Genomic DNA, 27549 nt, shown 5'->3' with positions numbered 1-27549 from the left:
TACGTGGAAGAAGAGGATTGCCTTCCTCCGTAGCCCAGAATGCTAAGTAATTCTACCCTTTCCTCGGGATCAATGAACGGTTCGGATCTTGTGAAGCCCATTAAGTTAGACCGAACAGGGTGAAAGGAGCGGGGACGAATGATTTGTCTATGTAGCTGTGTGCCACCCAGTACATATCGTCAGCGCGTATTCCTTCGTCAGGTTCGTTGCAAGACATCATGACAGCCATCCACGTACTCCGTACTCACAGCATACATAGGCCTGCCCTAGCTCTGTGCAGAGCCAGCCGTGCTCCTGGAGATTCAGAGCGTATTCATCGCATAATGTGACTGATGATCGGAACGGAATTCGCGTGTAGACCACGGGAGGCTGCTTTAACCCCAGGCTCGCGGCGGGGCGAAGGCGACGTTGCTACAATTGCTATTACCATAACCATAAGCCACGAACGATATTCCATGCTACGACGGCTCCTCGTCCGCCATTGGATTCTGAATCTTAATCAGGCTAGCGATGCAGAAAAGCATGACGGCCGTGGTGGCAGCGTAGACAATGGCGTAGATCATGCTGAACAGGTCGTACGGTTCCATGTTGAACCAGTCGAAGACCATGACGAAGGCCAGCCCCAGCATCGAGCAGGCGAGGAATGCCACGATCAGGACAGTCCAGTATCTCCGGTACTTGTGGATGCCACTGTGATACTTGGCGTCGTCGGCGATGTTGAAGCTCAGCGCGATGGTTGTCTCGTAGATTCCAGCCACGGTCATCACGCCGTAGACTCCGATTGACACGCCGATGAGGATCGTGTTGGTCGTGGTGAGGGGTGTGGCAAGCGTCTGGGTCTTCGCTGCTGTAAGTTTCGAGTGCGTTGACCAAAACGAACTTGTGGGCGAGATCGACGCCGACGCCAGCGAAGAAAGGCGAGCAGGGACAAGATGACATTTATCCATCGCGCGGTTTGCCCAATTACCCGCAAACCACCCCGCTGAGCTACATTGCCCAGCTGTGCCGCCTCCTCACAGCTTGCGAAGATCGAGATGAAGAGCCAAAACTCGGCTATGCTCTGCGGGTTGTCTCGCACTACTTCTGCCCACAGGTACATGATGTCGACCGTGTAGTGGCGGTATCTGAGGAAGCGAAAGACGGCGTCCCCGAAGAAGAAGCTGTATCAAAGGACAGTCAGCCTCGTGGCTGGGCGCGGGCCACGCGGGGAGGCAGATAGAGAACTCACAGCAGAGTCAAAATCATGATCCTTGAAGGTGACGACCACCCCTTCCGTTCGTGGGTTCTTCCTGAACCACAGGCCTTTCTCCTTCGGAGAACGTGCAGAGAAGCTCCAAATGAAGATCAGGAGAACAGAGACGTTTGCCGATACAGGGAACGGGGAAGGAGACGAAAAGCAAAGTCGGCCGACCCTGGAGATGAATCGTCTGTGCTGCAACATTCACAGTGTTACCCTCGGGATGTATTTCATTGCAAGGACTCGCTGGGCTTCTCGATCGCAAGTTGCTGCATAGATCTATTTCGCATTCTTCTCGGATCTAAACGAGTAGCGCTTGAGAATGATGAATGCCGGACTGGGGTATGACCCGCACCGACTCAACCTCGAGCGACTTGGTTCGGCAGGTTGACAAGCAAGTTTTTGACAAGTACTCCAAGCTAAAAGGCGTGTTTCCTTCGCCCTCTGTATGATTGGTGGTGACTGAGGCTGGGGAGTTTTAGACCCTCAAAAACACGAGGTTTGCCTAGGCCCAGACCTTTCTCGCCGAACTTGCCAACAACCCGGGCTTCGTCACCGCTTATTTCAATCCATTGGGGTTTAGCCAGACTTGAAACATATAAGATGGCTAGAAGGTCAATTGCCGCAGATTCCAAGGCTTCAACCGTTAAGGGAGGGACAGTTTTGATCATTATATCAATAGGGAGCAGGAGTTGGTGCGGTAATCTCTGTCCTTTGTCGATACTCGCCTGATCCATCTGTCCAGTAATCATCTCGTCTTGGCTGGCAATCCAGAGCGAAGAGGATGAAATTCCAAGCACTGCTCACCAGATTTGGTCTATGAGTGGCATTTTGTAAGGGTTGATTCAAGTTAGCCTCCGACTGAGCGAGGTTTGGGAGCAACTTGAGCAGCTGAGTTGGAGATAACGAGTCCAGACAAGTATTTCAAGCATCCCAGATGGTAGGGACCATTGGGATCATCTGACCCGCAAGGTCTGGCTGCTTCTTGGGGGGAAGCAATTGTAGGCGACGCTGGGTGTGGTGTGTGCAAATACGGAGCGCCGGCGAGCTGTTGAACAGAGGAGCACGGCCACGTGACTTCCGCATGCAGTATTGAGGTATGTCCTTTGTATTCAGATAGCATAAATAGAGAGGCCTCCTCAGAGCCATCTGGGAGTCTTCCATCCGTCTTTAATATATCCAAATGCTCCCCACTGGTATATTCAAGGCGAGCCCAGGTATGTGTCTCTGAAAAGGAGCGAAACTGTCAATGAGACTAAAGAAGGGCGACATGAAACCAAGAGTTGCTAGTACCAATAAGGCTAGCATGGGCTTGGCATCTTTCCGCTTTGTCGAGGCGGTTCACCTTTTGGCGCTGTGGAGCGAATGGCTTTTACAGGTTCTCAAGCGATTGCTTCGCAGGGAACAGGCAACGTGGCTGCCTGGAGGCCGGGAACGAGCAACGGAGACCCGGCCTCGACACGAGACATCGCGCAGGTCAAAGCCTGCCTAAATCTAACCGAAGGACCTGAAGCTGGCATCCGTGGGACAGCACCTGGCTGGGAGTGAGGCTGATGATCACGCACCAACTCACAGTGCTAAGGTCTGCACCCTTCACGAGCATAGACAGAGATCACCCAAGGCTGCTCGTTGGTATCTTTGCGGCCGGCGAATTTGATGATATTCCCATTGTAGGTCTTCAACTTGACCCTAACTTTTCTTGTATGATAAGCTGCTGGAAGTCGTTCTCATGCTACTGTATGCCTTTGCTACAAGTATTTTCTCTTCGCCGCTAGTTGTGCGTATCCAAGCAGGTGCGTCAGCCTCGTGGCCCAACTCATCAAAGAAATGCATCCCTTTCAATGGAACTTGGGCGCAGATGTGGACACACAGTAGCGCGTCCCCTGCGACGACTTTTGCACAGCGCCACTCAATGGAGGCATTGCACTAACTTGAGCAAGCCGTCTGGGCTAACTATCTGCACAACGACTTTTGCGACGGCCAACAGAATTGCCTTTCAAGGAGCCTATGATATTTTGCTGCGTGTGAGAGCCAAAGTCTACAAGATATATATATTTCTCCCGCTTGTCTGCACTTGTGCTGTCTTTCTACCACCCCATTCTCAGCCGTTCCAATGGAGCCTGGCAAGCGATTTCACCCTCACACGCCCAAGGAGTGGGAAGAAAAGATTCGGCCTGCGTTTACAGACCTCTACCATGTCCAAGGGGAAAAAACTGTCCGATGTTGTAGACATCATGAAGAGTCGAGGTTTTCGTGCTGAGTGCGTACGTTCTACTGGCAGGGACTGTCGAGCTAATTCATCCCCAAGACAATGCCATTACAAGACGTACATAAAGAAACGGGGTCTAGACAAGAAGAACAAGGCAAACCAATGCCTGCGCTCCTTTGTTAGACTGACAGGGCTAACTCCTCGGGCTCAGGAAATTGATATGGTGTTTGCTTTTCAAAAGCTCCAGGGTAGACACGGGAAGGACACTGTATTCAAGATCCGAGGACGCGACCGCAGCCATCGAGCTGTTGGAAATTACTGGAAGCGCAGGGGTGTCAACCCAGCACAATTTGCCGACATCCCAAGGACTCCTCCCTGTGTAGCATACCGTACACCAAGCCCGTGTCCAGGAAAGGATGGCCTAGCTGACGTCGCTCGGGAACATGCCACTTTAGACAACGACTGGACCGTGGCTCCAGTTTCCTCACCCAGCAGCCCATCCAGTCCTATTTCCTCCCTAAGAGCGCGCGATTTCTCAACCGAAGGTCGTTGGGTCGAATTGACCTCCACATGCCAATCATTCGGCTTACGCTCCCTTCGCTCTCCAGAACTCTCTGGATCTCATGAGCAGATCTTGTTTTACACCAAGAGATGTTTTGAAAGGAGCGTTGAATATTTTAATTGCCAAAAAGAAGCCCAGTCTTTGGGGATCAACGAGAAGGCCCTCGCTCTGTTCTTGCGCAAATGGCTTCAGTTTGAATCGGCATACTATCACAATCTGTTCGACGCTCATGAGAAGGTCTCTTACATGGACGTACTTAATGTCATACCTGATCTGGTGAGGGAGGATGATCTGGATCTTGTGATTTGTTTGCTGCTGTTGGTGACCCGCAGCTGACCGCTGGAATCTAACAAAATGTCGAGAATGGCGGAGGTGATCGCGAATCAAATGAACAATGCGACCAAAGGTGCTCATCCACTAACTACCCTTCTACAACACATCACTAGATACCTCACGAATAGCACCACCGCTAGAACTGCTAGTGTGCGTACAATATCGGAGAGAATTCTATTGGTTGGCAAGGATGTGACGGCCCAAGGTCACGGACACGAGAGGTTTCAGACAGAGGCCATCACCAGCTCTCTCTGAAGTCTTTTCTTTTGTTCCGAGGACGCCAGTACAGCCCTTTCATACGTCAAACAGCTGCAACACATCAACCTATGCAGGCCTGTAGGCTACGGTCTCGATGCCTGGCTCTCGACGTATGACCAGTATCGGACGGCGTCGTACCATGTCAGAATTGGAAATCTAGAAGCTAGTACCATGACCGAGGTCGGACTCCAAATGTGTACCGAGCTCAAATACGATTCGAAAGTCCGCACCGAGCTACGATCAAAATTTCTGTACCTCCAAGGCATTATAAGACAAGGAAACTTACAAATGTTGGAAGCGCTCGACTCTCTTAACGAAGCCCTGGGCCTCAGACTGGCGCTTTTTGGAGCCGGTGATCATTTGGCTACGGCAATGGCATCATTGATGAGAAACATCGAGTTGCAACACAGAGTGGAAGTACTTGAAACTTGAAGCCCAACACTTGGTCCTTTATGCGATGGAGCAGGAGAGTGTGGCGAGTTGATGATCGAGTGGAGAAGCTGTCCATAGAGATACGGAGTACGTCGACCAACTATGACCGCCACGATTTTCACCTCTCGATCCTTCAAACACCAAATTCCGTTTTATTTTCTTCAACCCATTGGTGGAATCTAGTAGGTTGCCTTCCGCCATACTTCTGAATATTGGCAACTGCCTCCTCATATCTAAGGCCTTCATAGTGGCCTCCATCACTTTTCCCGTCTTCCACCCTCTTCTTGAGCATCGCGATCACTTGCCGCGCTGCAGGCTCCGACAAGTGGGCAACTTTCATAAAGAAGTCCACACCTCCTTGTTCGTCCAGTCGGGTTAGTTTGATGTCCTTGCCGATCACCCTGCCAATGGCATCTGCCGCCTCGCCCTGGGACATGATCTCAGGTCCACACAGCCGAATCACTTTTCCATTAACAGCCCTAGGTCCCCTGGCGACGACGGTTCCACAGACTCTGCCGATGTCTCCCGGCGATATCCAATCAAACAGCGCCTCGGGATATGCAATTTCAATCTCGCTGTGCTGGATCATCTTCTTCCACCGCAGCGAGTTACTTGCAAAAGACCCAGGTCGGACGGCCACGTACCCGTCTGATCCAAACACTTCGTCTAGATTGATCTCGACCCGGCCATGTCCCCAGGCGATGAAATTGTTCGGCGAAATGCTCTCCATGCTTAGGTTGTCGGGGACAGTGTAGCTGCTCAGAAAGACGACAAAATCGATGCCTGCGGACTTGAGTGTGACGATGGCGGATTTCATGTGATCAGGCGTCCCAAAGATCAGGTAGATGAAGGCGCGCTTCGCTCCAGTCTTGGTCACAGCAGCGTGGACCGTGTCGGGCTTTGTGAGGTCAGCGTAGACCCTCTCGAAGCCTGCCTCTTGCTCTCGTTCGGTGTTGAGCCCTGGGATCGCCTTTTCCGGATCTCGCATCGCCAGGAACACCTTGACGCCTTGTTCTTGGGCAGCCCGAGCGGCAGCCGAGCCAACGTGGCCAGTCGGACCAAAGATGATGATCCTGGCATCGTTCTCTGTAGAGTAGGACATTCTGGATTACCTGGGCTTGAGTGCGAGGGGGCTGCTCACACTCATAAGAAAGGGAGGTCAGAGGTTGATGTGAGATTCGGAGTGTCATTGATATTATTACCGGTAATAGTTACCGCTAGGTAGAAGCCCCCTCGTCGATATACATATGAATGGCTGTTCCCGCTTCCATGGGGATATGGGGTTGTTGTACACTAAACCTAGTAACTCCGGGACGCATGACCCTTAACTCCGATACTGCGAGACTCCATGCACTTGATGGATCAGTCTTGCTCGTTCTCAGGTCTACCAAGTAAATATTCTATTCCAGTCCCAATTTAAGACACACCATGGATGATATAATTCCCTTCCCCGGCTTCTTCTTAGACCCGATTCACAATATCAGTACCGCAGAACAGTTTCGGTATACTTGGATCTTGAACGGTTAGCCCCGGCGGCGAACTTTTGGGGCGGCAATGCTCTGCCCCAGACGATTTCTCGTCCCCCTAAGCCTAACGGCGCTATTCCCTGCAATATGGCTCAATGCTACGGGGACCTTCCTTAAAGAAGGCGATTTTCTCAGCTAGCGTGCCGCCTAAGTTCACGACACGTGCTAGGCGTCAAACTGCCAGCCTCACTTTACGGACAAACTCGCATGAATCTTTTTTCGCTTCTTTACACTTTTCACTCATCATGTACGAGTCGAGTTTGCTTTCAATCCTAGATCATTGAGCAGGATCTCTCGCAATGTCTGGTGTCGAGGGGGTTTTTGGCATTGCCGCCAGCGGAGCCGGCTTGCTCTCGTTGAGTATTCAGCTCTTTGAAAGCGCTGCAAAGCTGCAACGGATCTACCATGCGGCCAGGGACGCGCCGCGAACAATTTCACGACTCCTATTCGGCCTCGAGACAATGGCCATGGCGTTACGGCAACTCGAACAATACCGACAGCAGAGAACTGCAAGCGATGCTCTCCTCGCGCGCTGCATTGTGGAATGCGAATTGCATATTTGCGAAATACGGCAATTAATCGACAAGATGGATGACCGTTTATCAAAAGCCGCCAAGATAAGTGGCAGGTTATATGCCGCATTCAAACACCGTGATGTCAAAGAGCTGCTTGACGGGTTAGAGAAGGCGAAGAGCTCACTTGAACTTGCATACATGATGTACTTGAACGAAGAACTGAGACGGCGAGATCAGGCGTACGCCGACATGCTAGCTCCTCATGGCGCTCTGATCAATGGTCTTCAGGCTCAAATTTCGGCCGCAAATGCCAGTCTTTTACAACAATTAACACTGCTTACCCAGTCTTCAACGTTGTCGCCCCATCACCGCCCTATAATGATCTCCCCGGCGCAGACGAATATAGGAAGTGGACCGATAGCCGCAAGAGCTGGAGAAATCGAAATGACGAAAGGGTCAGATGTTCTAGCCATTGATCAAGCTAAAGGAGCCAAAGGGAAGAACACCAAACCGCGCCTCCGGGCTACTTTTCGATTCCCTCGTTGGCTTACTGCTCGCGTATTCGATTTTGCCGTCACTCAGGCTCAATGGGGTTGGTCTATCCATTTGCAAACATTCCATAACGTTCCCCATGACTCGCCCATCTTCCATTACTGTCGCAATGGTAGCCTCGAAGGAATCCGGAGGCTCATTGAAAGTGGAAAAGCGACACCACTAGATGCCATATATGACGGCTACAGTGGGGTGGGCGGCTGGCTGACAGTCATCGAGGTAAGCACCCACGGTCAATACAGCAAAGCCGCTTTTGGCAAATGTAACGAGTCATAGGTCGCTGCGGAAAGAGGATCGCTGGAACTTTGCCAATATCTCCTCGGTCAGACAAAGTGGCCAGACCACGGGACAAGGCTCAGCCGTGCTCTTGAGCTTTTTAGCCTCTACAACTTCTCCAGCCCGCAGCCTGCAGAAATGTATCGCCTTTTTATGGCAGACCCAGACTTTGATGCAGACCTCGACAATAGTTTTCAGTATGAATGGCTGCGAAATTGTAAAGAAACCGAAAGCCTAGAGGTCATACTGCAGAATCAATTCTCCGGATTTGACTGTCGCCCATTGGAGATGAGATTTGAGCTGGCCTCGCAGCTTGATGATATCGATGCTGCTGGTTTTCTGAGATGTGTGGGATTGCAGGCACGAGACCGGAGACTCGCTTCGTTAAAGAATAGCAAAGGTAGGACTGTCCTCCACTGTGTTGCATCCAACTTTGAGAAACACCCAGAATGGTTCCATGTTGGACTCGGCGCCCTGGAGAATGGCGCAGATCCTTCGAGCGTTGCGGTAATAGAAGCCGGCTCCTATTTAGCGCCTGTAACGGTCTTCTACCCACACTATTATCCAGAAGGGTGGCAGGTAACGCCGCTGCAGGATCTTCTACTCGTCCGAAAGTGGAAATGGGAATCGTGGTTTCGGTCGGCGGTGCATAAAATTCATACTTGGGCTGAAATGATTCAGCGAGCCGGACTTGACCTGTGCGAGTACGGCACAAAGGAGACTGAGATTTGGAGGTCTCTCGGTGTCCAAGGCTCCTGCAGATCAGAGGCACAAGGAGGGGAGATGATGCAACTTGTGTACGGGCCCACTCCGGCAGACTGGAGCCTGAAAATTTGCGAGCCTTGGACAATTAATGTGTACAGACTGCAACTGCCCCCTGGTGCATTCAGCGATGAACCCCGGCTTCCCACTGAAATCGTCTGGTCCCCGGGGGACGGCGAAGAAGACGAGGGTCCTTGGATACATGTCGAGAGAAAGGAACGTGTCATGCAACCCGTGGATCTCAGAGATTTGGTATTCAACCAAAGAGAGCCCTTTATCGATCTCGTGGATGGTTCGCAGGATGACTCGGGCGCCATCATGCTGATGCAACATAAGGCTTCCCGTGTGGCTGATGGTCGAATAAGGTCCCATAGTCAGCCACCTCGTCTGCGTCGAAGGGAAGTGTCTCATTATAAGGTCCACTTCCCACTCCGATCCAGGTGGCTGAGTTTTCATCTCTGCCCGGCTGACTCCCGTTGGAGGTCTGGCTGTGCCGAAGGGCATTTTGAGGGGCCGTGGTTACTTGGAGGCAACGTGGAGCCCCATGTCAACGTCAGGAGTTGCTTCAAGCACGCATCTCGGAGGCCACGTTCGGTCCAACAAACCCTTGGTTGGCGTTACTTTAGCTTCCTTGCCGAAATTATCAACTGTCAGGACGGGGCCAGCTCCTATTCTTCTCCTGGTAAGCTAGAAGGCCTGAGACACACGTATACTCGCGATTGCCCTCGAGGTTGCAGAAATGTTGATGTTGGCCGGTTGAACGTACCACAACTCTTGAGAAACTTCCATCCCTTTCGACAGCACATATATGAAGACGAACGCGGCTTCGCATGAGCTCAAGAGGAGACCGAAGGGACCAACGAGAACACAAGCAACAATTGAGAACGCGATCGGACCCTAGACAATCTCAGCTTCACAACAATCAGCCCATGGCTGCTGGACCTCCAGCCCTTTTACAGCCATCAAGGGAGTCACTTTAGGAAGTACTCTAGACTCAACTCAAGTTGAAATTGTGTTTTTGATTATGTGCTTGCTTCAAAATTGCTTAGTGTTCTAGACCTCTTTCTCTGAACTCGGGTTATTGGTCGAGGGACTGCACTGCCTCTGTGATCGAGCCTGACGAAGCCTCCATGGCAAAGGTCCGCCTGCATACATTTCATTCCTTCCCGCGGATATCATACTCTGTCCCGGCCTGTGTATCTCTGCGGTATCTAGCTCCTCCGGTTCAAGGCCCAGAATCCTGATTTGCTGTTCTAAACGTTCCTTCAGCTCACGACGTCCCGACGGAGGCGTATGCGTTCGTTGAGTACCAGCGCTTCTCTGATCAAACTTCCGTCGCAGTGGCTCTGAAGCTCATCGAAATCGCTTGTTGTTGCTTCGAGGAGATCTTCGAGTTCAAGGGTATTCACTCATGTTTCCGGAATACTCCTCCGCATCCCGATCATCCTAAGGATTGGGTTCTTCAGTCGTCTGAGGGCATTCATTTTGGGACTCATCTTGGACTTCGTCGCCTGCTCCACCCCGGATTCCTCGCAGAATAACCGGCCTTTGGTGCCTTCTTCTGACCCCCGTGTCATCAAGCTCGTACATGGGGACAAAGCACTGACTTTCATTGAAGGAATCCCGGTTTCCAGCGCTGCTCCTCTCGCTGTTTCTCCGGGGCAAGATTGTGTAAGACCTCGATATTCTGCCGCCGGCTGTAATCCGACTTGGGTGGCGAGGCTGGGACACGTTGGCTTGGACAGGGTTTTGTCGATTAGAATTGTGACGTCCCGGTGTCTGCATGTCAGAACAAAACCCTACCTGATCCAGGCATGGCCGAGATTGTCGCGGTTGTATCTCTGGTCCGTTGATAGGGTGCTGTCCATCTGACGCTGACGGGGCCAAGCTTCCATCTACTTGCTGCGAGGGATGCAATGGCCTCCTAAACGACCGAGTAGCCAATGTTATCAAATCTGTGGCGACAAGGGCTCCAAGGAACCAGGTGTGGACTCTGAGGTACCATAACACCATCTCCTCAAAAGTGGCTCGATGACAAGCAACATCCCACAGAAGTGGCTTTCCGAAGTGGTTGAGCAGTTGAAATGTCGACACCGGCATGGCGGTCTGCAGATGGATGACGGTTCCAGTTCGAAATTCTTTGAAATATTCCGTGTCAAGAGATGGCAATCAAATCCAACCCATGACTCTCCGTCTCTCTTCTGATCCAGGCATTATGGACAATTTTTATATTGTTGAACGGCGATTTGGCGTTGGTTCATCATGGTTTGCTTTTCGATCAGCAGGCCCGTTCTGTTGTTATTGTTGTTGTTGCTGTCGTCGGTGGCCGATCGTTCATCCGATCGTCCTGTCGCTATCGAAGGGCGATATGCATATCAATCAAACGAACAGGTCACTTATCAATGAGTCAGAGCGATGGTCAATGATTAGTGATACATGATATACGGTACGTGGTACAAGATGCACTCACCCATCGGATCAGTTCAAGGGGAGAGGGGGGTGGAAATTTGCTACAGAGATAATCGCGGATCCATTGTTGTTAATTAAGTTCACCTGAGCACACCTTTCTCTTTTTGGGTTTTTTGTCCCTTTTTTTGGCCCCCTTTTTTTGTTTTTCATTGTGTGCTCTCTTGAGCCCGCACAACCTGCTACTCTCGCCGTTTCCATGCACCACCGCTTGTAGCAACTCGCGCGTGCGTCTTGTTGCGAAGAGGCCTCCTAGACCGTCAGCTCATACGAATCAAGGTTGCCATCCATTCTCTCGTGCATTTTCCCAGTTGACTTCATTTGGACTCCGCTCTACAGTGAGGTCGAGGTTGTGTTTGGGGCAGAACGAACAAAACTTGAACTCGCCGGCCTTGACGCACGGCAAACACAGTCCCCCAATCGCGGAGTACACGTCCCACAGCATCTCACGGTCTGCGATGTCACAGTAGCGCGGGCGGAACCTTCCACAGGGGAGCGCCGGCTCGCCCCCAGATGCGAGATCTCGGAAGGTCTCCAGGCGGGTCATATCGGAGATGTACTCCTCGAATAGGGTGTCTAGACTATATTCTAGCCCGCGCCCCTGCTCGTGATTCCATCCCTGAGATTTGCTGATCACCTCGCGGTGCCAGCGCTCTGTCTGGGGGACGTGTTGGCAGCGGGAGCACCACCAGGCTCGCTCGCCGTGAGGATCCGGCTGGAACACCGTCGGCAGCTTTGAAACGAGGTCCGTCCGCAATCTGACGGCTTCCTGTTCGAAGCATTCCACATAATCGAACTGGAGCAACTCCGCAAAATCGACATAGAGTCTCGGATGGAATTCATCTGCGAGAAATGCTCTAACTTCATCGACCGTCATTTGCCACATCATCCGTCGGGAAGCAATTGCAAAAGCCACTGGAAGATTGAGGAAGTATGCACATTGAAGGACGAATGGTAGAGATGGAACCGGCAAATCTCCTGTGTCGTCAGCCACTTGACGACAGAGAATCACGTCGTTGTAGAAGGGGAAGATCCCAGAAAAGTAGTCCATGAGTAAGTGTTCACACCAAACGGGGAGGGTGCCCTTGAAGAGGTACTTGTCAAGCAGCACAGCCACAGGTTTCAGGATGTAGATTGCCGCTGCTGGAACGACGCCGTCCTCGCTGGCGATGTGCAGGAACGTCACAAAATCGACAAAATTCTCAGAGAAGACGAGCGGATTCTGGGTCGTGAACTTACCACTTTCCGGTATCCAATGTGCACCGAACTGCGCCGCAAAGAATTGCGTGGTCTTAGTCAGCGCTTGACTCGAGACGCGTATCAACACGGCCTCATCGTCGGCCCACGGCGAGGAGACAGAGAAATAGGCATCGCCATCCTTCGCGACTTCGTATAGAAGATGGTCCGAGGTTCTCACGACCTGGTCTTCTGGGATCCACGGCTCGGAAGCTGGGGGGCCAAGGAGGGGCATGTTGGAGCGACTTGGTCAAATGTTTGAGAGATCAAGAGGGGAATTCTGGCGTGCGATGGTGAACAATTGCTGGGAGAATTGCCGTGATGGAAGTGGTTGATGCTCGTGGTCGACACCTTGACAGCGGATGATATGGACATATATAGTCAAGGATATCCGCGGCTCACTATCCCTAGGGAAAGGCAGTGGCAGTAGAGAAAGACAGGCATCATTGTCCAGAGCAATACAGCTTTGAAGGCGGAGGCATCTGGCTGATTGAGCCATACCAGCTGCTTGAATTACCATTGAAAATCCACAAAGAGCCCCCAACTCCACTGCAAAAGCGGGCATTCGTAAACAATGCTGTCCTTGTCCAGGCACTGTGGGTGATGTCTTTGTCAGGTCTGGCGGTCAAAAGGCAGTTGTCTGCAAAAAAGCCATTACTTTGTGCTTGGAATGAATATACTGAGATTTCCTTTATGTCCCACATACCTGAATCACAAAGAAAGCGTGCTTCATATTGGCTGACCGAGTGATAAGTTGATGGCGGCTGAGAGTCCAAGAGACTGGAGGTCCAGATTAACTCGCTAGCCAAGAAGATGTCTTGGCAGCCGAGACGCCTAGTGGAACTTTTTTCACATCTTTCCGCCGCTCGACTATTCTCTTGGCTTCTGTTCTTCTTGCCCACTGGAAGCAACCTCCCTCCTTTCCTCTTGTTATTGATCTGTGATATCGGCAGGTACATCGTCAAGCTTCTTATCGCCCACAATTTGCCAGATGTCGCCCAAAACACAAGAGCCGCAGGTCATCTCCATCACAGAGCTACATCCTGCGCAGGCGAAATGGGTTTCGCTCAAGAAAGTTGATTTCATAGACCAGACGGGCACTGCTCGCACCTGGGAGGTTGCCGTTCGCAAGACAACTCCCAAGGCTGGCGTTGACGCCGTGGCCATGGGTAACATCTTTGTGCACCCTTCTAAGCCGCCGAGCACCTTGCTGGTCCTCCAGTATCGTCCGCCAATTGGCAAATACACCGTCGAATGGCCCGCTGGATTGGTTGACGAGCACGAGACGCCAGAGGAAGCTGCAGTCCGAGAAATGAAAGAGGAAACTGGATACGACGGAAAGGTCTTTGACATATCGCCTGTTTTGGCAAGTGACCCTGGAATGACAAATTCCACGATCAAGCTAGTGATGGTGGAAGTGAAACTGAGCGGCGAAGAAGATTTTATGCCAGAACAAAGACTCGATGATGGGGAGTTGATCGAAAGGGTGATAGTGCCGTTGGACGAACTTTATGAGAGGTTGATGAAGTGGGCCAACCAGGACAACTACATGGTTGCGGCAAAGCTGTTCTACTTCGCGGCAGGAGTACACTTCGCGAAGAAGGGAGGCTATATTTGACGGTCCCTACTGAGTGCCTTCACTCAGAGTTTGCCGTTCAAGGCACGAGTCAACGCTCACGATGCGCCAGTGACCGGCGCCACGGCGACCCTGGGTCGGAGAAACCTGTGTCAGGTCGCTCTTTTGACAAACTCAGCTCCTGTCCCAGAATTGGAGATTGGGTGACCCTCCCGCCAACGGTATAAAACAGTACTCACCACCGCTTGGACATATGACACAAATCCAAATAGTATCACTCAGGAAAGGACCCGACCATGTACACATTACACGTTATACAGGGAGGTGGCATTATCACTTGACTATGGTTCATAACACGAGAAAAGCACAGAAATAATCTGGCTGCTAGACACTTCGATCTCGAATGAGACCTGATCGGATATTTAGAGACGCTGGAGGCCAAAGAAAGGGCGAGGAAGCGAGGAACAGAACTACAAACTCCCCAATCACAAACAAGATGTCAAAGAGTATAATGTCCTCCCCCCGGGAGAGAGCCGAACGAATAAGTGAGTGAGTGAATGAACCATCCACAGAGCTGCAGTAATAGACCTCCCCTTTGCCCTCTGTTTAGACCGTGGCAGTAGACGCCGAACTATGTCCAAAAGACCGTTTGAATGCTTCTCCGGTAGCGCACTGCAGAAAGCTCTTGTGGTAGCTCTACCTGAGGTCTAGATCCACTCTCCTGATTTCGGCAGCCAGGGCACTGGCGACTCGGTGGATGGCCGTGACGCTTATAAGACGTCTGATCGGGATTTGCCGTATGTGGTCCTCTGTCCGCAAGGGCGCCTATACATTTGTCGGCAACCGTCACAATGTTATTTTGCGTAGATTGGCCACTTAATTAACCCCGCAACTCGGTCCCGCAACCTCATCAATTGCCTTGTACAACTCAGTAGTATCGCCGGAATCGATGCAGATCTGTGCGACTTTCGCCCTCATTGGGTTCAAAATGCCGCTTAGACACCAGAGGTAGCAGCGTATGCATCAGTTGTCTTCTTTTTTGCGATATCGGTTGAGTTTTAAGGAAGTCCGCGTACATTTGCAGAAGGCACGGCCTCTGCCGAGTTCTTGCAAAAGGGCGGTTGCAGAATCGAATGTTGATCGATGCCAAAGACAGACAGTTGGAGTAGAATTTGCCGCAGTGCCGGCTACGCGACTGTGCTAGTCCTTATTGAGTTAGTGCAATGGTGAGACCCAACACGCAAGAAATCAGTCAATTCCATTACACAAGAACACATATCAAACATTGGCGGGCCAGATTTCCTACAGATGCAAAGCGGCGCTTCCAGGCACATCAGCTCGCTGAGGGAGATATGTAGTCTTTCTAAAGGCGTACTTTTTACGCTCCTTCTTGCACCGGGGAAGCGAGCCTCGCCCTTCTCGTCCAGGAGATTGCGCCGGACACAACGGAGCAGACTCAGGCTAACTGGTGAGCTGCAACAACAACATCCTTGAGCTCCCAATAGGATGCTAAGAGGTGGGATTAAGGTTATGAATTGATACTTCCTTGCTGCTTCTCCGACACAAGCTTTTTCGTTCCCGAACACGAACCCATTTTCAAAGACACTGACTAGCACAGGGAAGCGCGAAATTCGGCGGGTGCCTCCCCGCCACATAACTATTCACCGTTCTCCGCATCAGCACCCTCGAATAGAGAGACGGGCATCGCTGATGATGGATCCGAAGGGATATCCGACAGCCGACGCAAATGGATCTACATCCTCTTTCCAAAGCTGGAAGAGATTGCGTCTCGAAGCGGGGAAAAGGTCAGGAATTTGCCCGGACAGTTTCAATATATCCCCAGGCTGGGAGTCATATAATGGTTTGGGGTACAGTTCAACTGCTCGCCTTTCCTTTCCATGTTCGCTGACGACTGAGCAGAAATAGTATTCAAAATACTAGCTTGATAGGCATCGTCAGTTAGGTTGCCTGTTTTGTTCCCTTCCTCCAACTCGCAACTAGTTTCCCGCCATCATGAAACGCTTCTGGGGCCTTCGTGGGCGCTGGCTGAACGCTGCAATATGGGCCCTGGCCATGTTTGCGGTCATGATTTTTGGTTACAACCAAGCAGTCGCCGGCGGAGTCCTCACCACTGCGTCCTTCAATAGGGAATTTCCTAAGATGGACGTGATTGATACAGCAGGCGCGCAAAAGCATTATAACTCAACCATCCAAGGTAAGGGTCTTCGACGAACCATCGCGCCATCTGGTATATCTAATAACTGATCACCCTTCCAGGCACCGTTATCGCTCTCTACACTCTGTGTGGCACATTTGGGGCTCTGGCCTGCACATTTCTCGGCGATGTTCTCGGACGTCGAGGCACGATCTTTCTAGCCACCGCGGTTCAGATGGTCGGCGCCATCCTGATGGCATCTTCATGTTCCTTTGCACAATTCATTGTTTCCCGCATCGTCGTGGGCCTCGGGACGGGCGGCATCATTGCAACTGTCTCGGTCTGGCAATCTGAGCTTTCCAAGGCGGAGAGTCGCGGCGAACATGTGTCGGCCTTTGGCATATTCTGCGGTCTCGGCCTACTATTGGCATTGTGGATCGACTTCGGTTTCTCCTACTACTCCGGCTCGATATCATGGCGATTCCCCTTCGCGTTTGAAATCGTCCTGTCTGTCATCGTGTTGACGTTCATCTTCACGCTACCCGAGTCTCCTCGCTGGCTAATAAAAATGAACCGTGTTGAAGAGGCGCGCGAGATCATTGGTCTCCTCTACAACGTCGATCCACTTGACGATGAGGTGCAGAGGGAGATTCGTGATATCCAGTCTGCACTCGAGCTCGCTGGGTCGGTTTCTCTTAAGGCGTTGTTCAAAATGGGACCTCAGAGGACGTTTCATCGGGTCGTGCTTGCAGCGAGCGTACAGATTTTTCTCCAAATGACCGGTACGTCATTCATTTCTAGGGACCTGGTTTTCCTCATCTCGCGGGCAGATTTGGGCTCACATATCCACTAGGTGTCAACGCAATCACCTACTATGCCTCCTCAATCTATGAATCCGACCTTCACTTCGATGCGACTGTATCTCGGATCCTTGCCGCCGCTTCGCAATTCGCCATCGTCTTGGGCTCATGTCTTTGTTCTTGGACGGTCGACCGCTTTGGCCGGCGCAAACTGATGCTCTTCAGTTCCAGCAGCATGGCCGTCTGTATGGCCTGCCTGACGGGTCTAGTGTCCAATCCTAACAACAACCCGGCCCTCAAGGCGGCAGTCTTCTTCCTCTACCTCTACTACGTCGTCTACACGATTGGATTCCTGGGCATCCCATTCCTCTACGCGTCAGAAATCGCACCTGTCCATCTCCGCGCCGCGGTCTGCGGCATCTCCACCGCTGTGTCGTGGCTGTTCAACTTCCTCGTGGCAGAAGTGACGCCGGTGGCTTTCACGGACATCGGATACCAGTACTTCATCGTATACGCGGCGCTCAACGCCGCCTTCGTGCCTATCATCTTCTTTTTCTTCCCCGAGACTGCCGGCCGCAGCTTGGAGGAGCTGGACGAGATCTTTGCCGCTTCCAAGACCATCTTCGACCCCGTGCGCGTCGCCCGCAAACTGCCCCATCGCCACTTGGACGAGTTCTTGCGCCAGGAGGGAGAGATTGTCCAAGAGGTGCTGGAGCCCAAGGGGTTGGCGAACGGTGAGGGCGAGGGCGTGGAGCATGTGGAGAATCCGGAGAAGGACGAGGCGTGATCCGGAGTTATATTCTCCGTACTACGCGTCGAGGGCGTCCATACTACGCAGTATCTAGCGACTGGAATGGATGGGGAAGTTGCCGAGGGTGGGGGTTTAGAAGGAGAAATTGTTGGGGAAGTTGGGCCCCGGAGAATGAAGATCCTAAATGGATGCCACTGCGACGTGACTACTTATGCACGGAGACTCGCGAGTATGTAAGCCTCGTTAGGCAATTGCCGTACTCCGGTTGACCCTAGATCGCCAGTTGAGCCGGAGCTTGACATACTAACGATGTAAGCAAGAGGCTGCACTGACCCTCACCGAGCACTCTCTAGGCAGCGCACTGAGGTACAATGAAGGCTCGAACGAGACTCCAATTGCCTGCTAGGCCACATTCTACAAGTATGTACAGGGGACATTTGTCGTTACCACATAGTTGCGCTAAGCCTAATTTAGCCAATTTTGTGACCTCTTTAAAACTGAGATACTAGATTGAAAGATACAAAAATCGACCTTTTCTGATATACCGCTTCCGTAGTAAGTACCACATACTAGATCGATTCCTAACCGATTCCTGACCGATTTTAACCCGGATTAAACCGATTCGAACAGAGTTGAACCCAGTTAACCTGAATCCAGCTCGATTCTAGACTCGATTTAAACCGAGCCGAAACTAGATTACAGTCCTGCCCGTCCGTACGAGGTTTAATACACCTCGAGACGAACTTGAGATTATATTAGAGAATTCTCATTTCTGTCAAATAGATGAGAATCTCAAGGTTTAGAGAGATCTCTAGGATGTCTCTGAGAGATTCTATAGAACGGCTATATAATATACTGCCGTCCTCTAAGGGATTAATACTATATTGCCCGCCCGCCTAGTGTTAAACCGGTTCCAGCCCGGTTCTGGCCGGGGCCGGACTTGATTTCAGGGGTTTATAGTTGGGTTAGACTGATTCAACCCGATTCGAGATCGGTTCGAACTAAGTCGAATCGATTTTAGATTAATTTAAGTTGGCTTAAGTTAGAAACGATTAAACACTTTTTTTCGTTATTTCATTGTTAAACTAAGTCGAATCAGTTCGAATCGATCTGAAATCGTTTCAGAGTGGGCTATAACCAAATCTAGTCCTTAAACCGCTGATTAGGCTGACTCGATTCGAACGAGTTCTAATATCTGTAGGGAGGACGACATAAGTACTATATCTCTAAACCTTAAGATTCTCATCGGTTTAAAGTAGGCGAGAACTCTTAAAGATGTCTTAGTCATAGAATACTACTATATTAGAGAATTCTCTGGTCCTCCTGCGGGTGGGAAGGACTGTATATATACCAGTATTAGTAGTGTTATGAAGAGACAAGATATAGGTATACAGTAGTAAATATGTGTACTACTTACTAGTACACAGAACTATGTAGTACGGAGTACTAGTATTCAGAGATAGAATCAGCCCCTTGTAAATGGGCTGTACTAGTAATATGTACAATATATAGTACTAGATGTATACATAGCATTTATAGTACATCGTACATTCTAGTACTATACTACTTATAGCGCTGAATAGTACTAGTAGTAGCTGCGCTCCCCTTCCATGACCCAAACATCCAACAATAGCAACCGCCTTCCCTCGGGCGCGATATTGAAACGGTCCTCCATCTCTATGTCCTACTTAGTCATGTCGGCGTTTAACTGTAACCTAAGCTTCCTGAAGATGTTACTGACCGCCAGATAAAGCTCAGCCTTGGCCAAATTCTGGCCGATGCAATTCCGCGGGCCTAGCGAGAACGGTGTGAGTGCGGATTCCATGTACTTTATTCGCGAAGCATCTCCGTTCTTCTCAAGCCACCGTTCTGGCAGAAATTCGTCAGGACGGTGGAAGAGCTCGGCGTCACGGTGATGAACGTAATTTTGCATGCCGACTAGTGTGTCCGGAGGCAAGACGTAGTCTCCGATGTTCACTGGACGGTCCAAGATCCGCGGAAGCGTCGACATAATGGTTGGATAGAGACGGAAAGTCTCTTTAAGGACAGCATTCAGATATGGGAGGTTCTTGACCTCATTTAGGCTCGTCCCGGCGACAGTCCGTAGCTCTTACTGCAGGCATTCTTGCCTTACCGTGTCCTTAGACATAGCGTACAGAAGGTAGGTTAATGTCGACGGGGTTGTGCCACTGCCAGCGAACGTAATGCTCATCAATTCCTCTACCAACTCCGGCTGCGTGAGTCTCCGACCGAGGTAAGGGTCCTCGTTCACGAACATAGGCGTAGCCATGAATTTCTGGGTCTGTTACAGTATCCGTCTATTATCTGAAGATCTAGAGAGGAGAGGGGGTGGGGGCTTCGGATGGTTAAGGGAAAGGGTGCCTGCGCATCACTCTCTTGGCTGCGTTATGCCGGTTGCGGCCCATGGATACTAGATTGACTCGCGTCACGTAGATCAATCACATCCTCAGGATACAATTGCAACAGCGAGAATATCCGCCCCCTTGGGTGTTACAGTCGTACTCGCGAGCCGAAAAAAGGTCGAGGGGTTCAATCGATACTGACCGTCCCAATCCGAACCCAAAGGAACGTATCCCTTTGTTAATTCATCTCGACAATGTGGGAATTAATAGAAAGCGTCCTTACCCCTCTTGGAAGTCCTCAACATGCCAGTTTCAGACAGTCTCTTGATCCCGCTTTTACTTCCTCTTCTTCCTCTTCTTCCCCCTCATCGGGATTAAGCTCGTATTCCACGAGTGAGTGGATGCTGGGGTCATCGATCAGACCAATCAGCCCGTAGATACAGTCTCAGACCTCTGTGAATTGGCTGTTCGTGTAGTCTTCCAGCAATCCATCGAGATCTTGACTGGGGCCGGCAATCCATCATCGATGATGTCGCCATATTGTGCTCTCTCCCTAGAAGCGTACGAAGTAATGCTCTTAGTATATTTTTCCAAGTCGCTTGCAAAACTTACGAATTCGTCCCAGGGGAGACATATGCAGCGCCGAGAAGGCCTTTTCGGATACACTAAATTAGCTTCTGTCAGTACTAACTCTTGAATAATCCAAACCGCCGCCAAATACGAGTTATCGAATAGCTCCGTTGACACGGCGATGGCAAGAAGGCCGATGGCCAAGAGGAGGCCTGCTGAGGCGTTTGATCCCAACCAGACATGGACTTGGCGAGCAGCTTGGTAGCTCTGACTTATTCTTTGCACCTGGTGATTTCTCTCGGTGGTGCTCACTTGGTCAATACAAATTGCGTCGGGCCAGATGTCGATTAGCCCGTACTGGTTGAAGAGCTCAATGGCAAAACTCCAGTGGTTTCGTCCATGGCAAGCTTTCTACCGCTAATAATGATATTCTCCTGTCGGTCATCCCTCCCCCTACTGTACGATGACTCATCGTAGCAGTTACTCATACACTGAAGAGAGCATACGCTAATTTCACAACAGAGTGTCTTGGAAGTTCTCGATTTCAGGGATAAGAACTGAAGTGCATCGCCTGAAGTGTCCAGGGGTGTATTTGTACGAGGGAGGGTGGTGTTCGTCCATACTTTGGCCTCCTGGACGATTCTCATCGAGGAAGGAAGTCGTGGTGAGGTAGCAACATACCTCTGAAAGAAGGAAGGCGAATATTTTTAAAAAGGCTGGGTGTACGGCTAAAGGGGGCTGTGTCCGTTAGGTGTGTGTTGCGTGGTGGCCTAGCTCTGAAGCTGCCCGGCACATGAAATCCATCTTCAGAGATGGCAACTTCAGTGACAAAGAAAGCTGCGGAGGAGTGCATTTGTCTTGGGTCAAGCATACGAGGCGAGGAGGCTTGGACCCCCTGATCTGCCGTGGGAGTGCCTGAGATATTTCAATACCTCTTCCGGTCCCAGTCCTCTTTACACCGATCTACATCTTGCCAGTTCGTATTACCAATCTAGCTACCGCTAACTCACCAATGTGCCCACAAAAAAGTGAGTTTCGTACGTTCGGTGGCTCTGCCGGGCTCAGTGGAAGCTGGCCCTCACGAAAAGACTCATTCAGCATCGCTTTGAATACCGGTGAGGACGTGGTCATGAACTTGCTGTAAACACGGATTCGTAGGATCCTTGGTTTTCTGTTCTCCTTGACTTCCTGCTGAACTGTTTCTGAATCTACATTGCTGTTTGGGACCCTGTTTTCATTTTCTTCCACGATGCTGGGTTCGTTGCCGACTTCCAAACTTAGATCACCGTTCGGATGGACAAGGACAAGTTCCGGTTCACTTCTCGAAGCCATGATGTGGGCTGTGGTGTACTGATTTGCGTTAGCGGAATGAAGAGTGAAGAGAGATTTCAGAAATCAGGAAGCGAAAGAAAAGACGAAGGTCAGGATGACAGAAGGAGAGGAAAAGGTCAAGGTCAAGGTGATGGTGGTGTAGTGACAAAAAGAGGACCGAGAAGTGAAGTGACAGACTTGGCAGTTGAAGAAAGTGTGACTGAAAGTGAAGACAAACACCAACGTAGCCCATTGCTGGCAAAAATGACAAAGGGAGAAGATGGAGCGCCCACCTGTTAACCCAGTCGTTACTGCCATTCCCAAGAATATGAGTTGCAACCACAAAAAAGATTCAAAGACACACCAGAGAGATATATCTCATTTATTCAGCGCTTAGGACAACTTGCTTCTTGACCCATGAACAACACAACCTCGAAGTCGCTGGCCGTTTGAGCCTATTTTCTTTTAGACTTCACTCATCGACGCATGCCTTTCACAGTGCGGCTCATCGTCGTAAAGAATGCCAGTCGACCTCGTCCCATCCTTCACGCATCCAAGACAGATACAACGTGCTTTCTGTTGTGCTGCCTTGATATTCAGATCAAGTTCCGTTTTAATGTTGACATGGTGGGTGCAACTGCAGCGAGCACTCTTGGGACAGCACAGCCTCTTTTCGCGGAAATCGATTTCGCCCAGACGTCGGAGATTGCGCAGCATAGCAGCTGGCGAGCGTTGAGCGTCGACTTCTGGATCATTGAAAGGCAAGGGCGACAAAGAGGTGAGCGCAGTGCTCAAGACTCCGACCCTGACGACGTTGCCGTAGCAAAGCCCGGTGTCTTCCATATGTCCTTCGTCATATTGCCATCATATATTCGTGTCGCACTCTCTTTGAGAATGGGCGTGAAGTATCCGTTCCATTCGGTCTGCTTAGACACCTGCTTGGTGAGTTCCGGGCCGACGGCAGCAAGTTCGTGGATGTACAGGGATCCAAAAGTGAGCAGAAAGTTCTCTGAGGGTGTCAGAAAGCTCATAGCAAGAATGCTATTTGAAATTTGACTAATCAGACGTGCTGGTATTTCATCCCTGAAAACAAGCCGAAGTCTGCGACGGGTCTTCCATGGGCTAACACGGGCGTAGAATGTCTTCGGCGCGAGCCCAAACTTATCGGCGCCCGTTCATCAGAGAGCAGAACTTGAGGACTTGCTGCACACTTATTCCTCTTTGAGGGGTGCATCCATGTCGAATCAGTCCTGGCCGGCCCCAACGAATCCGTATAGCTGGCCGTGGAACCAAGACCGAAGAGACCGGTGCAGTCGTACTTGTCTGCGAAGATGGCAAGCCCATGAAGAGCGTACAGCCTTTGAAATGGTGGACGCCTCGGCTGTAGTGCATGACCTTGCAGAAGAGGAGCGTGGGTTCAGGATTGTCCTCAGGCAGTGACACCTTTGGCGGATCCTCCTAACTGAAATGAAGCCGTCCCTCAGCAAAGCTTCTATGCAACATTACTTTGAACGCTGGGGAGCCCATCGTCTTGTTGGGCCTCAGAGCTGACTTCTGAGATTTGGTCCACTGCTGCTTGGGTAGGCAGTTCCTCCTACAGCAACCCCCCGACTGCCAGAACCAGGTCACCCCACTTGTGAAAGACTTTAGATCCGCATTCTGTCTGATCGACATGCTGATCGTCTGAAAGAAGATTCGTGCGCAGACCCAGATGCAACAGATTCAGGAAGATGTTGATGAAGATCGCGCAGCAGTAGATCGAAGTTGTAATGCGGTGGGTCTTTGGTGATAAATGAAGAGGCATGGACAGGCTGTGCTGGAGATATAAGTATATATGTTTGTGTCACTAAAGATCTGGGGCAGTGAATATAGTTGAAGCCGAAGTTTAGCAGGTGATTCTATGCAATGTCGTTACTGAGACGACCTTCGCGCTGGGGACAGTTTAGTCAGTGACGGAGAGAATTGAAGGGACGGCATTCAGAAGAGTCGCGTCGAGAGTTCTGGCCGAAACACTCATTAGATACGGCCATTGTCGCCGCGGGATCATTCGACATGAATCCCGAGTGCTCGTCTCCGACAGTCAGTACGTGTCACCAGGATGAGAACATCACCCAAGGCAGATGCTTTCATGAAGAAGGCATCACTTAGTCCGAGACATTCCTGTAGCTGCCATGAGTAGCGAGAATCAGGAGATGCCAAAGCCACCGCGGAGGAAATTCATAGCTCAAATCCAGTTGCAAACGCTCTGTTTGTGCTTTTTGGGAAAGAATGTCGTAGTTCTCATTGATCCATGACATTACCTGCTTTTCCAATCCAAGAGCATCGATCAAAGCCAATGACGCACTGCTCTATGACCAAATGCTCTCCTCCTTCCCGGCCTCCAGCTCTTGAAGTTGTTTTCTCAGGACGTCTGCTCTAAATGACCGGAACGCCTTCTCGATCCTTTCCCGGCGTTCCGGATCTTGAGCAATGGTCCTCCTCGCCGACCACGTCCCAGTGAGCAAACCAGTCTCACCACCCAAAAAGAGGCCACCAATGCCGAAGAAGGTGTATGTCATGATGTCTCCTAAAGGTGTGGGCTGGAACAAAGGGGTGATGTCTGGAATCGCCTCTTCTCGACCGCTTGCGAATCGAACATGAGTAGGCTTCTCGGCGGCGCGGAAGGCTTGATACATGGCATTGCGGTTCGCTCGTAGACGGAAGGCGAGGTAGCCTCCTAGTGCGATGCCAGCGAGGGAGCCGATGAGGGCATGTCTGGAAGCTTTGGATGCGGCGCTGCGCAGTAAGTCACGGTCATCTTCTCGCAGACTGGGTTGGAGGTGAGTCAATCTGATTCCAGGAAGATGTGAGTGAGAGCTCTGTGCTTGCTTACTCGTTGTTGAAATGCTCCTCTGCGAGCCTCCCAAGCTCCTCTCCCTGGGTCCTCCGAAGAGCCGCAAATGAATCGATAGACATTTGTACTGTTCTCCTTCAGTCGTCTTTCTTCTGGTCGACCAGAGCTCCTCTCTCTGAAGACCAATTCCGAAATTATGGACCACAGCGTTCAGCTGTTAAATAGATGTTAGTCTTTTCATTTGGATGGAGATTCTTATAGCTATCGGCGGCAGGAACGGAGCTCGAAATGATTTGTTCCTGATCGACGTCATTGAGGGAAGCTCATGCCACTAATAGTTGCTGCTGCATCAAGCTTTCACGGAATTTGGCGCGTCAGATCCGTCAAGAACATAAAAAGGTGTGATGATCCTCCGTAGACACTAGCTTGGAGCAAAGGGCCCTGGACCGCAGTTTATGCTGAAGCCAGAAAGCATACCCAGTACCAGCTCGATAGGTAGTAGTACTTGGTACTCTTGCCACCAACTCCCGTACATCTCCTTTCTCATGGATTTAAGCCCTGCTACTTCTAATGAGGGCAGTATCGCTCCCAGCGCCTTGAACCATATCCTCATTTGGCGCTTCCAAGATTCTGGGTATTTTCCTTTCGTCATTAAGTGCTGAACAGTGTATTCGTGAGGCCGCTCATTGCCGACGAGTTATTACATATCCGTAAGGCGGGTCCTTAAAACGGGTAGCCGTCCGTCTGTGGCATTCAGATAGGGAAGTGCCCAAGTCCAAAATAAACATCCACGCTCCTAGGTTTGTCAACCTCAAGACCGTAGCCTGGCCGTCGCTGCTCAAGGGGGTTGTTTCCTGAACCGTCCATCCTTGTGTCTGCATTCCATGGAAAATTTGATGGTTCCGGGGCATTTGCAATTGCCAGACCTAATCCAATTTCTTGCGCCCTTCCAAGCAGATGCCTGAGCGCAGAAACCACAATTTTTACTTCTCGTGAAGACTCTGAGTCGTTCGATTGTAGCCATACAATGTAAGAAGAGCTGAGTGCGTGAAACATACGATCGCGCATCCCTGTGTCGTTGCTCCTCTCACAACCAGTGATCGAGATCGGTGCGCCATTGGTAGATACGGTATTAGCCAGAGATATCTCTTCCCCAAGACCGGCACAGAGAATGGCAGTTGCAAAAAGGAAATCCTGCACGAGGAGAGACAGGAATTTCCATCCATGGCGACACAGACGACCACCGACTCGAGTCTCCAGATATAGAGTCCACTGATGTCGCAAGATAACAAGGGCAGCCTCAATGCAGACTTTACGTGAGTATGCATATTGTCCGTGATTTCTGTCAACGGACATGTAATTGCGATGCAAAACAATTTGTGCTCTGTGATAGATGAAGGAGAGAAAAGTGTAACGCACACTAGTCGTAGCAGGGAGCTGTGACGGCGCTGAGAGGTCGTGTGGTCGCGAAGGAGGCTGCCAAACAGGGAGAATCATTTCGTAAGCGCTTGTAAGTATATTGTCTAGTCTCAAGACTTCAGCGTATGGAGAGAGATTGACGGACATCGTAAGATCGTTAATCGCTCCGAAAATGGAGAGAAGTTGATTCTTCGCGACGTGGAATTGAGACACTGTTTTGGCAGATCCTGACCTCGGAGGGGGCAAATCAACAAGGTTCTCGTCAAGATCTTCCTCAAAGAGATTTCTCGGATCCGCAGTATCGCATAGCGAATGATTGATCATGCGGGGCAATCCGGACTGGATAGAGAGATACATGTCCCATCCAACAAGTATCGCCCAGACTCTGCGGCGCCTCTCAGCTTCGAAGCAGGACATTGCTGGAAAATGGGATCCATCACGGTGATAGCCGGCTCTGAACGCAATCCGGACAAGAACTCCCCATACTACCCATGGGCCATACAAATTTTTTGTATCTTCTTCTCTCAAGGTCTCGATGAATAGATAGAGCAAAAGCGTTTCCACTGTGTATCGCGGGCCTTGGAAGTATTTCCCTAGAATCAGGCACTGGATGGTCTTCTGACGATATAGTCGGACGAGAGCTCCCGGTTCAGACTCCGCTATCTGGAGACGGCGTTCCTCATCTGGAGAGAATTGTTGGTACTGCACTGCAAGACACATCAAAGCAAACAATAAACCAATCCACATTGTTGACGCTGATGTCGGATCCTCCCAGAACCTGTCATACTGCATCTGATATCAGCACTGAAGTGTTGACGATTGTTCACGGGCTACCAACCTCATTTCGAAATGTCTGAGGATGTACAATCACTGTCAGAGTCAGCAACAAGGGGGAGGGAAGAGACATATTCATTGACAGACTTGCTTCATTATCAGTGTTGATAAAACACACGGTTATCAAAGTATCGACGAAACTCTTCGAAGGGATGGCATTGAGAATATCTTCTCTACTGGTCTTCTCAGAGCATCCAAGGAGGAGATCAAGCTCGTCATTTTCTGCTTCATTAGTTGGTTCTTCTTCCTCACTAATGAGAGAAGGTTTGGTCTGAAAGACGTCTCTCAATTCGGGAATCGTAAGTACGGGTCAGCTACCGACGACTGCGAGCTTCCGAGAGACAAACCTACCCCTTGCAGGATCGCCATCCAATGCGAACTGCCAAAATAGCTGGTTCTTCCTTGAAGCTGTTGGAAATAGCCGGTTGTATACGCGAGGAGTGGTGGATCCTGGCGAGAGCCGTCCTTCTGGTGGTCTTGGTTTTGGGGCCAGAGCCCAATATTCTGTATTGTCAACGGACTCGGGTTGGCCTGCTTCAAGGTTCCCATCAGGTAGTCAACCTGAGACTCGAG

The 27549-nt window shown here is 50.7% G+C and overlaps 11 protein-coding genes across 11 annotated transcripts; 4 read left to right on the top strand and 7 right to left on the bottom strand.

The window, feature by feature from the left end:
* Positions 1-458: 458 nt before the first annotated feature.
* Z519_01090 (uncharacterized protein) lies at positions 459-1245 on the bottom strand (the record flags this gene model as incomplete). Its single annotated transcript, XM_016758847.1, has 3 exons — positions 459-839; positions 968-1160; positions 1229-1245. 3 exons carry the CDS (start codon positions 1243-1245, stop codon positions 459-461), a joined length of 591 nt encoding a protein of 196 aa, XP_016624175.1.
* Positions 1246-3432: 2187 nt separating this feature from the next.
* Positions 3433-5031, top strand: Z519_01089 (uncharacterized protein; the record flags this gene model as incomplete). Its single annotated transcript, XM_016758846.1, has 3 exons — positions 3433-3501; positions 3562-4284; positions 4651-5031. The coding sequence occupies 3 exons, from the start codon at positions 3433-3435 to the stop codon at positions 5029-5031; spliced, it is 1173 nt and encodes a 390-aa protein (XP_016624174.1).
* Positions 5032-5164: 133 nt separating this feature from the next.
* Z519_01088 (uncharacterized protein) lies at positions 5165-6133 on the bottom strand (the record flags this gene model as incomplete). Its single annotated transcript, XM_016758845.1, has 1 exon — positions 5165-6133. One exon carries the CDS (start codon positions 6131-6133, stop codon positions 5165-5167), a length of 969 nt encoding a protein of 322 aa, XP_016624173.1.
* A 723-nt stretch (positions 6134-6856) lies between these two features.
* On the top strand, positions 6857-9496 carry Z519_01087 (uncharacterized protein; the record flags this gene model as incomplete). The annotated part of the gene is made up of 2 exons (XM_016758844.1): positions 6857-7843; positions 7901-9496. The coding sequence occupies 2 exons, from the start codon at positions 6857-6859 to the stop codon at positions 9494-9496; spliced, it is 2583 nt and encodes an 860-aa protein (XP_016624172.1).
* A 1906-nt stretch (positions 9497-11402) lies between these two features.
* Z519_01086 (uncharacterized protein) lies at positions 11403-12599 on the bottom strand (the record flags this gene model as incomplete). Its single annotated transcript, XM_016758843.1, has 1 exon — positions 11403-12599. One exon carries the CDS (start codon positions 12597-12599, stop codon positions 11403-11405), a length of 1197 nt encoding a protein of 398 aa, XP_016624171.1.
* A 756-nt stretch (positions 12600-13355) lies between these two features.
* Z519_01085 (uncharacterized protein) lies at positions 13356-13982 on the top strand (the record flags this gene model as incomplete). Its single annotated transcript, XM_016758842.1, has 1 exon — positions 13356-13982. One exon carries the CDS (start codon positions 13356-13358, stop codon positions 13980-13982), a length of 627 nt encoding a protein of 208 aa, XP_016624170.1.
* A 1971-nt stretch (positions 13983-15953) lies between these two features.
* Positions 15954-17682, top strand: Z519_01084 (uncharacterized protein; the record flags this gene model as incomplete). Its single annotated transcript, XM_016758841.1, has 3 exons — positions 15954-16155; positions 16218-16877; positions 16949-17682. 3 exons carry the CDS (start codon positions 15954-15956, stop codon positions 17680-17682), a joined length of 1596 nt encoding a protein of 531 aa, XP_016624169.1.
* A 1648-nt stretch (positions 17683-19330) lies between these two features.
* On the bottom strand, positions 19331-19936 carry Z519_01083 (uncharacterized protein; the record flags this gene model as incomplete). The annotated part of the gene is made up of 2 exons (XM_016758840.1): positions 19331-19730; positions 19761-19936. The coding sequence occupies 2 exons, from the start codon at positions 19934-19936 to the stop codon at positions 19331-19333; spliced, it is 576 nt and encodes a 191-aa protein (XP_016624168.1).
* A 1568-nt stretch (positions 19937-21504) lies between these two features.
* Z519_01082 (uncharacterized protein) lies at positions 21505-21911 on the bottom strand (the record flags this gene model as incomplete). The annotated part of the gene is made up of 2 exons (XM_016758839.1): positions 21505-21570; positions 21621-21911. 2 exons carry the CDS (start codon positions 21909-21911, stop codon positions 21505-21507), a joined length of 357 nt encoding a protein of 118 aa, XP_016624167.1.
* A 2327-nt stretch (positions 21912-24238) lies between these two features.
* Positions 24239-24845, bottom strand: Z519_01081 (uncharacterized protein; the record flags this gene model as incomplete). The annotated part of the gene is made up of 2 exons (XM_016758838.1): positions 24239-24698; positions 24763-24845. 2 exons carry the CDS (start codon positions 24843-24845, stop codon positions 24239-24241), a joined length of 543 nt encoding a protein of 180 aa, XP_016624166.1.
* Positions 24846-25476: 631 nt separating this feature from the next.
* On the bottom strand, positions 25477-27525 carry Z519_01080 (uncharacterized protein; the record flags this gene model as incomplete). The annotated part of the gene is made up of 4 exons (XM_016758837.1): positions 25477-26928; positions 26981-27012; positions 27064-27247; positions 27328-27525. The coding sequence occupies 4 exons, from the start codon at positions 27523-27525 to the stop codon at positions 25477-25479; spliced, it is 1866 nt and encodes a 621-aa protein (XP_016624165.1).
* Between the last annotated feature and the right edge of the window lie 24 nt (positions 27526-27549).

The sequence above is a fragment of the Cladophialophora bantiana genome, assembly GCF_000835475.1.
Source record: "Cladophialophora bantiana CBS 173.52 unplaced genomic scaffold supercont1.2, whole genome shotgun sequence".
NCBI lineage: Eukaryota > Fungi > Ascomycota > Eurotiomycetes > Chaetothyriales > Herpotrichiellaceae > Cladophialophora > Cladophialophora bantiana.
This window is presented reverse-complemented; position numbering and strand designations above follow the sequence as displayed.